Below are 13,848 nucleotides of genomic sequence, written 5' to 3'. Positions count from 1 at the left end.
AGGGACAGCCTTTGATCTCGCGACTACCTGGGCCAACATAATTTTTGTCCCCAAAACTGGAAGAGTTGAAGCCTATTGCACCAAATGGGTTGGGTGCGTTGTACTGGTGCTTGGAATTCCTAACAACAGGTATAACGACCAAATAATGCCGATTGCAGTGATTCCAATATATATATAAAATGTACACTTACTATAATGAAGACAGACCACATATCCGATAAAACACCTCCACGGCTGGTATACATTTTGATACCAGGCAGTGGCGGGACTTCAAATTGAAGTAATTTTCAATGCAGACAGTGAGTTTTTGCTGTTTTAAAGTGGCAATGCTAAACCTAAACCTACCCTAAACCTAATCCTAACCCTAACCCTAATCTTAACCCTTCAATTAGTTTATGCAGGCTGCGTGTCCTGCCATTGCTGCTTTAACAACGAATATATGACTGTCTGCCTTTTGTGACATCAATTTGAAGCGCCACTGCTCAAAATATAGACTTACATTCCATTTAAGCATTGATCTAAACATTTTCGCAAAGATCAAAGCAAATTGGATGAACACTTCTCTCCCATCATTGATTTATCCCATTCAAGTTGATTTTACAAGCAAATTTATCACTGGTATCTTTGCTCTTTATCACATTTTCTAAGCAGTGATTTTGGCAAATGGTTTTATAACAGTCTGGAGACTGAATAGGAGTCCCGTAGAGTAAGGAAGTAAGGCCACAAGAAGATAATAAAGAATAGTTAACAAAAGCTGGGTTCGGTACACAGTAAGGCAGTGCCGTAACTAGACATTTTAGTGCCCTGGGCGAGACAGGGCACCGGCGCCCCCCATCTAAGTGGGTGTGGCCAACCTAATGTGTGGGTGTGGCTAGCACTGTACTGAAAGAATTGTTATATGTATGCAAAAAATATATAGCAATAGGTATTGTAATATTTTATGCACTTAATACTCAAATAAGAACAGCAGAATTTAGACTGTAAGCCCCAATGTTGTAAAGTTGTTCCTGTCCAACTACACAGGTACAGTTCAGATTTTTTTATGGCCACTCCAATTCAAAGGCAAATTTAAGACTAAACATTTTTATTTTTTTTGGCAGAAAAGTGAACCCTGAAGAACGGTTTTAGCCTAGGCAGAAGGATGACCTGACATGGTTAAGGCAAAGGGTAGTTTCTGCTATGAATAGGTTAGAGATCTGGGAGATTGGCAGGTTGTAATTTGTATTTTTTTTTAATATTGACCAACTGCACAATTAAATAATTATATTTCTGTCCCTTAGATGCAAATGAAATTGAATTAAAAGTTGTTATTAATTGAAGATGAGGTAGATGTCTGAGATTATGCTCCTACGGGGTGTGGTGGGGGGGGGGGAGAGAGAGAGAGAGACTTTTGTTCTGATATACTGAGCTCAGAATGATTGGTTATTATGCACATATTATTAATTATTAATTATTTTATATAATATACCTGCTAACAAGTATATATTAGTAGCAAAATGTGGAATCTCATAATGTGGTGTTTTGGCATAAATGCCATTTCCTCATGTATTTGTTCTAACCTCTTTTGCTTTCTGTGTGTGGAATATTAGAACCACAGGATACTTCAGTCACTATCAGATCATTTTGATGTCCGGAGTTATAATGTTCTTATCCTCATCTCTCTTCATCTACAATGGGAGAGAGGTGATTGAGAACTAGATATCCCCACTCACATAGCTCCTGATTAGTCTCACAGCAGCCTGCCCTTTGGCTAATCTCTTCCCCAGTATTATATCTGCCAGTGCTTGCTGCTCACCATCTAAAATAAAGAATAACATTTCTTTGTGCAGTGCTTGTACATCAAACTTTCCTAACCTTTCCATCGCCTTTCCATCGCCTTTATCTCTTCTGTTCTCTCTTCTGTGTTGCGCTGCCACTGCTCCTGTCTGCCCCAGCAGTGCTCCTCACTGAAAATGACGTCGGGCGTGATGACGTCACGCCCCACATTCAGTGGGTGTGAGGAGACTGCCGGGAGCTGCCGGGAGGTCAGGTGACCTTTTTTTATTTTTTTTATTAACACTGGCGCAAATGTTTTTTTTTTCACTATGCCGACGGGGAGGGGTTGGTAGCGGGCGGCTGCTGCGCCCCCAGGATTAGCTAAAAAGCATATGACACTGAATTCCAGGACCTGAAAAACAGATACTGATACTCCCGCACATTTCAATACCAAACATAATGGAATTATGACAATGTGACATACCTTTCCCAAAGACATGTGATTATAACTGTTCCCTAATACCGCCAGTACCTATCATTCACAATCCTGGTGTGATATCAGTATGCAATGGCACCCAGATTTCCCAAAATATAAACTATGAAGACATTTTCCTTTGAAGTTAATATTTCTATATACCAGTATAGGCAACCTTCAAATGCTGAACTTTGCAAGAAAGTCAAGCTGTGAGCGGCCCAACAAAGTCTATTCAGGTGTCTAAAAAACTAACTTGCGTCAGGATGTAGCTCACAGCAGGGGCCTTTGAAGCTGCTACATGTGAAACCGCTATCTTCTAACAATGAGATGTGCAGAGTCACTGAATACACACACAATGACTTTCTGACTTCACATTTTACATTTTAATAGCTCAGTATATCAATGTATTCATTTGATATACCATATTTACACTGCAGTTATGATTTAGGCCTTATTCCCCACAATTATGTGATGGTTAAACCCTTATAACTCTAAGTTCTCTATGATCACGACAGTGTCAGATAAAATGATCAGAAGTCAATCAGAAATGTGGCTTATGCTGTATATTTGTGCAACTTATTTAGAGATGGACATAGTTACACATAACATGCTCTTGGTTTAGAGTTGTTTTAAAAAAAACTGTTTTTATGCGGCAAATTAGTCTATGGAAAAAATACACTATAAAAAAGGTATAAAGCCTATTTAATATGAACATCGTTTAACAGTGACCCTTGTTTTATAAGACGGGTTATTGAATTTCTGAAAACTTTCTTCACATCCCTGTTTCTAAAGGTATAAACAAATGGGTTAACCATAGGTGTGAATGCTGTGTACATAAAAGCAAGATACTTGTCATAATGGCTTCCCTTAGGTTTGACATACACAATGATGGCTGTACCATAAAGTAGGCTGGTTACAATGAGATGAGATGTACATGTAGAAAAGGCTTTCTGTTTTCCCTCCTCACTCTTGATCTTTGAAACAGTCATTATTATATGGATGTAGATTCCTATTATTATAATTAAAGGCAAAACAGCATTTAATATTGCACTTGTGCTTGTACATATAATGCTAATGAAGGGATCTGAACATGACAAGTTCTGCAGAGGAGCAAAGTCACAGAAAAAGTGGTCGATCATATTAGGGCCACAGAATTCCAAACGTGCTGTGACGATGACAGGAATTAAAATAAAAGCAAATCCCATGATCCATGGTAAAACAGCCAACTCAATGCAAAAATCATTCGTCATTATAGCTGGGTAGTGTAAAGGATTGTTAATAGCCAGGTGTCGGTCAAAAGCCATTACTACAAGAAGATAACATTCAGCTACACCTAAGGAATCAAAGACGTACATTTGGGTAAAACATCCATTGAATGATATAATATTATTAGCTGCGATTAGATTGGATAAAAGTCTGGGGACAGTGACAGACACAAAGATAATTTCTAAAACAGAGAATACACTAATAAAAAAATACATTGTAGTATGAAGAGAAGGTTCTATTCTGACAAGAACAATTATAGTAACGTTCCCCATGACACATGTAATGTAGGTCAGCAGAAAAATAACGAAAAGTAAATTCTGAAACTGATGTAAATCAGCAAAAGCCAATAAAATAAATTCTTTTACAACAGTTTTGTTTGTTTCCAGCATTTTGCTGACAGATACCTATTAGAAAAAAGATCAGGTTCCAAAATTAGTATGTAAAGAATAGATATTAAATATTCATAATTGTATGTACCTTTTTGTTATCTAACTAAATGCAAAGGGTTTACTATGTGCAATACATTATTATTCAGAAGATGTTTTTGTTTGTTTGTTAAGAAAATGGAATTTTCATACTAGTGCTTTCATATAAAATACATGATACAATTAGTGTTATTTACATAATGTTATCTGATTATATCATAAAACTGAGCACATATCATACATCATATATTCCATAGCAAACAGCAGAAACAGTTTTTAATCAGTTTCGTAACATCGTAACTATTGGAAAGCAATATGAATAAATTGCTGTAAGTTACATTATTTTATGAATTGCGATTGACAAATCTACAATAACGCTAATTGTCATTTTTATTGGATTTTTTTTATTTAATCTAACAAATATATTTTTTTTAAACAATGAGTGTCATGAGATGTTTGTGAGCACTGAGGTAAAAAAATGACAGATTATACCGGAGAAGCATTACACATATTGCTGGGAATTACCTTGGGACCTGCTAATAAGGAGACATGTAAACATCTTTCTATTTTTATAAGTCTAGCAGGAGCAGGGAAATATCTACAAATTGGAAAAAGTGATGTTTGAGTATTAGGGTGCTTATATCATCTTGTGTAACATACTCAGTAATGTATGATATGTGTTACACAACAATTATCACTATTGCGTAGTATTACTTCAGGAAATTTTGAGTTTTACTAGATTTGTTATAATGGTCACTCTTACTAGGTAAATGTATTGTTAGCAAAACAAAAAAAGGATTGAACAGTCAGTTAGGCATACTACCATAATGTAAGAATTTTATATACTGTTGCATTAATATATCTAGCTCTGAAAACATAGGTATATATATATATATATATATATATATATATATATATATATATATATATATATATATATATATATATATATTTGAAGACAAGGCACACTATATTGACATGGTTACATACAATGTAATTTCAAAGTAAAATAATGTGCAAACAGCTGCAAGTAAATATAAATAATTTTTTTTGTAGACACTGAGATTGATGGCTTGTTTACATCTATGTGCTTTTAATGTGATTTCCATCTGTTGACTAAGTCTGAAAAGTACATTACAACATTATGAATAGGTTCTTCTGGGCTTGTTCCCATCGCTGTGTTCTAAAAAGAAAGCTCACCCTTTTTCTCATGTGTTAACAGAACAACCATATGAAAACCTTGTGGAAAATATATCAGAGCCACATTACTAAAACGTGTCTAAAGCACACAATAGTTGTCATAAATTCTTATGCATATTCCCAGAACATATTTGCAAATGACTCTGAATGTGGAAAATATTGACTTGCAAACTGAATCATCTTAGGCACATGTAACTATAAGACTGTCTTACATATTTGCAAATATTTAGTCCCAAATCCAGATTTCGTATAAAATCCACACCTGCTTACTATCTGCAGTATTTAACACCTGTGAATCTATTTTAAACAAACATTTAGTTCTGGTCTATTTGCACCACAGATGTGCCTTAATTTTGTCAGCTACAGGCAGTCTGTGTTTTAGCTATTAGAACACTTAGAGGCTCATTTTAAGTTTTCTGCATATAATAGACATTTTTATATATGAGCATGGCACAAACCACTAGTTTAGGAACTAGTGCTTTGTACACTTGCGCAGAAGTAAACAAGAACACAATTTGCGGTCAACTTTACATGAATCCCATAGATGATCGTTGACTACATATCAAATACATTAAATACACTACATTGTTTTTTTATGGAACAGAAAACTCATATATATTTGTTGCTTATCCATAAAAAAGAAAGCTTTTTCTATAAGCTACAAGGAGCTACATACAAGCAAACCAAGAATTTGCATTTGTAGTAATTAGATACTTTACATTAATTATGAAGTCATTATATGTAAATGTTTACCTTAAGGAAAATCTTGTTTAAAAAAGTTGTTTTAAGTATAACACATGTATACATAATCAAATTATTTTTTTTTATTATTTGTCAATCATTGCAAACAGAAAAGTTTAGTTGCCCCAAATATTGTGAAAGAAACTTAAATAAATATACATTTGATGTGCAGATTCTGTTTACCATTTACCTTAAGGAAAATGTGAAGATTTTTCTGGAGAACACATGTATACGTAACTAATTATCAATTATCAATTAATTATATATATTTTTTTAATTTGTCATTTATTGCAAATGTAGTAATGTAATTGCCCCAAATATAGTAGAAGAAAATTAAAAAAAATATGCACTTGAGGTGCAGATTCTGTTATTTATACCTCAGAATAGAGGACTGGAAAAATAAAATTTTGCTCCGTATTCAGCCTTGGCAGTATTAGAGCCAGGTAATGTAACTTAACCTTATATACACCTGTGCTAAAATGTGTGCAAATAAACATATTACTCAGGGGACAATTGTTTCCATTGATACTTGAAATAGTTCTCATTAGCCATTCAGTCTGATACTTAATTAAAAATAGTTCTAACAAGGTCCTTGTTGGCTTCATATTTCCTCTACACTATAAAATTAACTAAGTGTGTATTACTAATTACTTTAGTATTGAATATATAGTTTGCTATATATCAAACCTTAAGTATTTGACAGTAAAGCTGAAAATAGTACATTAAATTATCCATTAAAAGTGAACTGAAACATTTTTATTTTGACCTTTATTAATAAGCTTTATTAATAAGGCACCGCAAGGTTTCTGCAGCAGCGTACATATTACAAACAATAGACCTTCCAGGGTAAGCAGCTCAAAACCATAAACAAGTACTACTAAGAGTCTAAAGGCTCCAAGCAAGACCAATATCAGTGTAGCTGGAGTAGAAGCAATAAGTATTGAGAGAGGAGGGAAGAGGGCCCTGCTCGTAAGAGCTTACATACTAAAGAGAGAGCAAACAGACAGCAGGCACAAGAGAGAGACAATGGGGGGCTAAGGTGCAAGAGAAGTGTGTACAGGGAGAGGGAAAGTGAATAGAACAAGCATGGAGAAGGTTAGCTGGATGGCTGGTAGGCTTTGAGGAACAGATGAGTATTAGGTACTTGTTTCAAGGTGCACAGTTTAAGGGACAGTTGGAAGAGTGAGGGAGGTTGTTCCAGTGGAGGTGGCAGCCCAAGAGAAATTTTAAATTCTGCTCATGGGATGAGGTGATCAGATTGAAGGAGAGGTGACGGTCATCGGCTGGTCCCAGGGAACGGGTGGGAGTGTGAATGGAGATATAAGGGGCATTGTAGTGGGAGGGGGCCTTGCAGGTGACTGTGAGGAGTTTGAAAAGGATTCTGTAGGGTAAAGGGAGCCAGTGTAATGAAAGGCAGAGAGGGGAGGCAGAGTAAGAGTGTCATGAAAGGAAGATAAGTCTGACAGTCGCATTGAGTATAGAACAAAGGGGGGCGAGGTGGGAGTGGGGGAGGAGGAGGTCACAATAATCAAGACGGGAAATGAGGTGTGTGTGGATAATGGTTTTGGTGGCATGCTGAGAAAGGAAGGGCTGGAAGAAGGCAATGTTAAATTGTTGCAACCAACAGTATTGGACAAGAGATTAAATGTGGGGAGCAAAAGAGAGGGAGAAGTCGAGGATGACACACAGGCAGCCAACCTGAGGAAAAGAAGATAACAGTATTGTTAACAGTGATATAGAGATTAAGGTGCGATCCAGGAAAGACTCTTGATTAACTGTCTAAGCTTGCCACAACCATTTATGTTATGAATACATTTCTACAGAATATCATGCAATTGCATTTGTTGAGCACTTTACATGGAATACGTACATCCTTTTCCTGCAAATTTTAGCGAGAAGGATTCAAACTAATGGACAAGCTTTCTGCTCTAACCAGACTTCTATCATAATGGGATTACTTCCACTATGTTCTAAGGGTTACAGTTAGGATCTTAAATACTGAATATGTCAGCCACAAATTGCACTGTTTATGGTTTTGCTTAACATATTATGCTAGATTTAGAAACTTCAGATTTAGATTTAGAAATTTCTCGCTTTCATGAAATAAGCTAGGTCATTTTTGCCTTTTTGCACAATGGCTCTTTTGTTATTTTAACAGTTCTGTTTATAGTTTATTGTTAGCCCTCTATTTGAATGCTTCCTACACTATTATTAAATTAGTGGGCATCCAAACATTCCTGTAGTCTTAAATAGGTTGTCTTAGTTGTGATAATATGTTGTAGAATGAATAAGCTACAGAACTGAGCTGTTTTCTCACTGTTAATGTTGTTTATATGTTACCCCGCAACTAACCTCTAACTACTATGGATGTGTTTTTCCTTTCAGCATCAATGCCTGCTGCTGTAAGGCTCCACTTTGGTGAGCCTCTCTAACTCCAGAGATAGAAAACACTCCCACATCACATACATCCTATTTGTCTTTAAGACATTTTCAAACGGATATGCAATTTAAGCATGGGCCCTGTGATGAAACGAGGTATTAATATCACCTCAACCAGTCTGCACCTCGTTTCTCGCAAACTGTAGACTATAAAAATCATACTTTCTCTAGCCCTCTGGTTCCCCATATTTGTCTGTCATATTTAAAATTGTATATATTCTATTTGTAGGTAGTAATAATGTCTGTAAGCATGGTTTTCTTATCTTGCAGACTAGTCCATTGTTTCAGCCTATGAAATAGAATTATTGTCCACCAGTCCTGTATGAATGTACATTACATCAGGGGGTGTCATGTGTTAAGATATGGAAAAAATCCACAGGTGAGCTCTATGTTTAATTATAGAGGACTGTATTGTGTATATAAATGTAATGTGTCTTGATTGTCATCTCTCCTGTTCAAACAAAATCTGTTGTGTAGCTATAGGACAATACATGTCCCTATCTGTATCAAGTGCAAATCATCTGTGAAAAGGTAAACACAGAAAAGGAGCAATCAGGCAGGTCCTGCCTTTAAAAGGAGCTTCAGAGAACAGTAAATAGGCATTCACTACCTAGTGACGAGCTGAAGTCAGACTGGTGTTGAGGCCTTGGCCTCTGCCCTGACAGGGAAGGGACAATCGGTTCTTGGAGTACAGCGTTTGTCCTGATCTACTTTCTCTAGGTCTTGGGGAGCTGTGTGTCTGCCAAAAGCAGAGTGACACTGATTCAGAATTGCTGCCTTGCTGGTAGCCAGGAGAAGTTTGGATAGAAGGCTTCCCCTGAGAGTGGCTAGGAAACTGGTGAGGTGTTTTTATTATACCCTGTATGTTGTATGTGCCAGACTGTAGTGTTATTTTTTGCAGGGTAGTATTTTAATATGTTTATTGCTGTTTGGTGCTACCATTTTGTTAAGTAAACCTATTTATTATATTTTGGATATTTGCCTGGGTGATTTTGAACCTTGGATTGGTAACGGGAAGGCCAGCTGTATGGCACAGAGGGTTACATTAAACCTGGTATCATCACAGACCCGATCAAGGTCCTTCCCAACAAGTTTACTGTCCCAATGGGACTTTTCACCCTCTCTGTCCTAACCACTCCCCCCCCTCTTTCATCTTGTCAAGCCCAGTGGTATCCGATCCTACCCTTCCCCCAGAACACACTCCCTACCTGCAATAATTCTCCACCATTTGGTCATCAAATGGCATTGAAAATCCTTTCCATCAATATGAATGGGCTAAATTTCCCTAACAAATGTATAATTGCATTGAGTGCATGTAGAGGAGAGAAGTCAGATATTGTTTACCTACAGGAAACACATCTTACGGGAAATCATACTTTACTACAAGGCAAGCAGTTTATCAAACCTTTTTTTGTTGCAGATTGCAACAAAAGATGAGTAGCCATCTTGATTCACAGCAAAGTTCCTTTTACCCTTATTAGAACTTAGACAGAGGCAGAGGTTTGTTAACTCATTGTTATTGGAACACTTCGGTCACAGACAGTTACACTTATTTCCCTCTATGCGCCAAATCAAGGCCAAAGACATTTTTTGCTAAAGCTTTCAGACACATTGGGGGAGTGGCTCAAGGACATATAATTGTGGGAGGAGATGTAAAGCTCGATCCTACCACATATGAAACTCCCCCATGTCCCGTTGCAATTAAAAATATGCCAAAGAGTCTTAAGAGTTATCGTCACAGCTCAAGCTGCAAAATTTGTTGTTTGACATGTGACTCCTCAAACACCCGGCAACAAAAGTTTATACCCACTACTCCTCAAACATATGCCCATGTTTTTAGTTTCAGCCTCTTTTACACAGTTATCAATAGAGGCCCAGATACTTTATTTTGTGTGGTCTGACCATGCAAGTACATCTCTAACCATAAATATAATGAACCAGACCCCACATCATCAAAATTGGAGCTTAGATAGAGGAGTTGTATCGAACATGGGCTCTGTCTTCATTATTGTAATTCTGCATTTTATAATAAGTGCAATCAGCATTATTTGGTGGTTATACCAGACCCCAACCTGTTTCTAAAACGTAAAGGCCTCCATTATTGAGTATTTGAGTACATTAATTCTTCTTCCTCTACCCCTCCTGGTATTTTTGGGGAAGTTCCCAAGACCATTATACATGATAAATTAATCAGTGTCTCAGTTGCAACCTGCAACAGAACAACTGCTGAGATTACTGCCCTAAAGTCCCGCCTTGCTTCTCTGACTATGCAACCTTAGATCTCTCCTACTTCAGATCTCCTTATACAGATTAAAGCAATAAAAGGACAGCTGAACGCTTTACTCTCCAGAAGAGTGTCAGCCACTGTATAAAATTACTGCAATGCTTATACGATAAGGCTGATAAGGCTGACACCATATTGGCTAGTAAATTATGGCTCACATTCTGACATTGAGATTAGAAGTAATATTTATAATTCCCTAATCTATGACCCTGTAGATATCGCTAAAGAATGAAAATATTATTACAATATATTATAGAACATATCCTCTTCCTTGCCCTTCCCCACACTCAAGATAGAACTGATTGATTATTGCCTGCAAGTCAAAACCTTACCTAAATTGCTTAAAGAGAGCAGGATATTTGTGTCTGAAAATATTACACTTGAAGAAACCTAACAAGCAATTAAATCTCCCCTCATTATTACAAAAAATGTCAGATTCCTTTGCCCCTAAATTAACAAACCTGTCCAATAGTATACTGGAGGGACAGCCTTTGATCTCGCGACTACCTGGGCCAACATAATTTTTGTCCCCAAAACTGGAAGAGTTGAAGCCTATTGCACCAAATGGGTTGGGTGCGTTGTACTGGTGCTTGGAATTCCTAACAACAGGTATAACGACCAAATAATGCCAATTGCAGTGATTCCAATATATATAAAATGTACACTTACTATAATGAAGACAGACCACATATCCGATAAAACACCTCCACGGCTGGTATACATTTTGATACCAGGCAGTGGCGGGACTTCAAATTGAAGTAATTTTCAATGCAGACAGTGAGTTTTGCTGTTTTAAAGTGGCAATGCTAAACCTAAACCTACCCTAAACCTAATCCTAACCCTAACCCTAATCTTAACCCTTCAATTAGTTTATGCAGGCTGCGTGTCCTGCCATTGCTGCTTTAACAAGGAATATATGACTGTCTGCCTTTTGTGACATCAATTTGAAGCACCACTGCTCAAAATATAGACTTACATTCCATTTAAGCATTGATCTAAACATTTTCGCAAAGATCAAAGCAAATTGGATGAACACTTCTCTCCCATCATTGATTTATCCCATTCAAGTTAATTTTAGAAGCAAATTTATCACTGGTATCTTTGCTCTTTATCACATTTTCTAAGCAGTGATTTTGGCAAATGGTATAATATTGAATTCCTTTGATATTATAACAGTCTGGAGACTGAATAGGAGTCCCCTAGAGTAAGGAAGTAAGGCCACAAGAAAATAATAAAGAATAGTTAACAATAGCCGGATTCGGTACACAGTAAGGCAATAAGTACAGGTATCAAGAAGAGGCATAGTCCAGGACAAGCAGAGTTCGGTACATGAGCAGTCGATAACTGAATGCAGAAGGCAGCAACAGTAACAGGAACTAGATTACAGGCAGAAGCACAATAATCTGACAAGGAAGGCAGGAAGAGCCCAGCCTTTTGTAGGAAGTCAAGGGGAGGAATCATAACATACTGTAACATCAGGAGATAAACGAAACTGAGTTAGAACACAGAGTGAAGGCAAGGAGCTGTTCAGCATCAAGAATAGCTCAATTAAGTCAGCAGAGCAGCAGCCCACTAAAGCAGAAGCCCTGGGTTTTAATCTTGATGGATATTACTAATGGTACCAGGCAAGGCGGACACCTCTCACCTCTTTATTTTTGTGCTGATACACTCCAACACTTCCATTCATACCTGGAAAGTTAGAGCATAAAATCGCATTATACACTGATGACATCATGCATACAGTTACTTATCCGCAAAACTCACTCACTGCCCTCTTGATGAAAATTGAGTAATTTGCTTCCAGGATACAAAATTAATGTGCAAAAAGCAGAGGCTCTGGATTTTTATATGGCCTCACAAATTAAATCATCTCTATATTCTCAATTTCCCTTCTTATGGCATCTATAGAAGCTCAAGTAGCTTATTATATACATATCATGGAACGATCTGGATGATTGCATTCTGCCTGGGTTGACTCCAGCCACCCCAGAGGCGCGGAGTCTAATGAGATGAAGGTTTTTGTCAGGGACCCCCTCAAGGAGATTTGGGCTTTGCTGCTTCAACATGCAGGTCGCAGTTCTCCTGGTGGGTTCCAGCTCAGACTGACAGGAGGAGATGTTATAGCCGACAAGGAGGGATCAGCATATAAAGGAATACTGGATAGTAAGTACCAGGATAATTTGAAAGGCTATCAGCACGGGACACCAGAAACTTCTGAATAGGAATGGCTACTAGATAACAAGATACCAGTGTTAGCTGAGAAGCATATGATGCTGTGGATACCAGGATCTGATGAATAGACATGGATAAAGGATAGCAGGATTAGCTAAGAAGCATATGACACTGAATACCAGGACCTGAAGAACAGATACTGATACAGGATGCCAGGATTGCAATAGACACAGGTACAGGATACCAAGAAAAAAATGTATTAAGTGTTGATTTCTAAAAGTCACCGGAAATCGTCGAGTTTGCAGTGAAAATTTTAAGCGGCAATGGCTTTAAAGGCATTGTTTTGCAAAACAATGCCTTTAAAGCCATTACCGCTTTAAATTTTCACTACAAACTCAACGATTTCCAGCGACTTGCAGAAATCGGCACTTGATATATTTACCACCAAGATTTAAAAGAGCTAAATATTTTAGCAGCTTAGCATGCTGCATGACTTGAAGGTCTAGCACCATCTTGATAGAGCAGGTGCCTTAAATAGTTTTACGAATGAGAGTGAGTGCCAATTAACCAATGGCTGTATATAGAAAATTATAAAAGAGGTGGAGCACGAGAAAACGATATACAATTCGGCCTGGACCAATACTCTTAATATCACTATGCGGGTCACTTACACACTCAATATCAATAAATGGGTAACAATTTCACCTAGGTGCACCCTTATCCTTAAAATTGGGATCAATTATCCCAAATATCCGAGACCCCTTGTCCCTTCTGTGCTATTGCAAAGCAACCAACAAACTGCCCCATAGGATGGTGCCTGTACCAAAATCAAAGCCTACTCTTTGAAGGGTTCTTCATTGCCTTGATAGACCTAGTATGGCTGGGGAGGTTAATAGGGTGCAGGGAAGAGTACTGAAAACTGGATCCTGGATGGAGGAAATCTATATGGGGATAGCAGGACTGGGAGTGATGCAAGGGGGTAAAGAGTTAAAGTGGAAAAGTAGTGTGAACATGTTAACAAAGGCATAACAAGCCAGGTGTGGGCTGCTAAAACAGATAATCTTGAAAGGAGAAAAGTGTGTGACTAAAGT

General features: G+C 37.5%; 1 protein-coding gene across 1 annotated transcript in view; it reads right to left on the bottom strand.

The window, feature by feature from the left end:
• Positions 1-2,928: 2,928 nt before the first annotated feature.
• The window catches only part of LOC142108315 (olfactory receptor 6C4-like), a 28,357-nt gene continuing 17,437 nt past the window's right edge, over positions 2,929-13,848 (bottom strand). Inside the window, exon 2 of the mRNA XM_075191949.1 lies at positions 2,929-3,900. Coding sequence (XP_075048050.1) covers positions 2,929-3,900 — 972 coding nt within the window. The remainder of the gene's footprint in view (positions 3,901-13,848) is intronic.

The sequence above is a fragment of the Mixophyes fleayi genome, chromosome 12, assembly GCF_038048845.1.
Source record: "Mixophyes fleayi isolate aMixFle1 chromosome 12, aMixFle1.hap1, whole genome shotgun sequence".
Lineage (NCBI taxonomy): Eukaryota > Metazoa > Chordata > Amphibia > Anura > Limnodynastidae > Mixophyes > Mixophyes fleayi.
The sequence above is the reverse complement of the archived record's forward strand: the minus strand, read 5'-3'. Positions and strand labels throughout refer to the sequence as shown.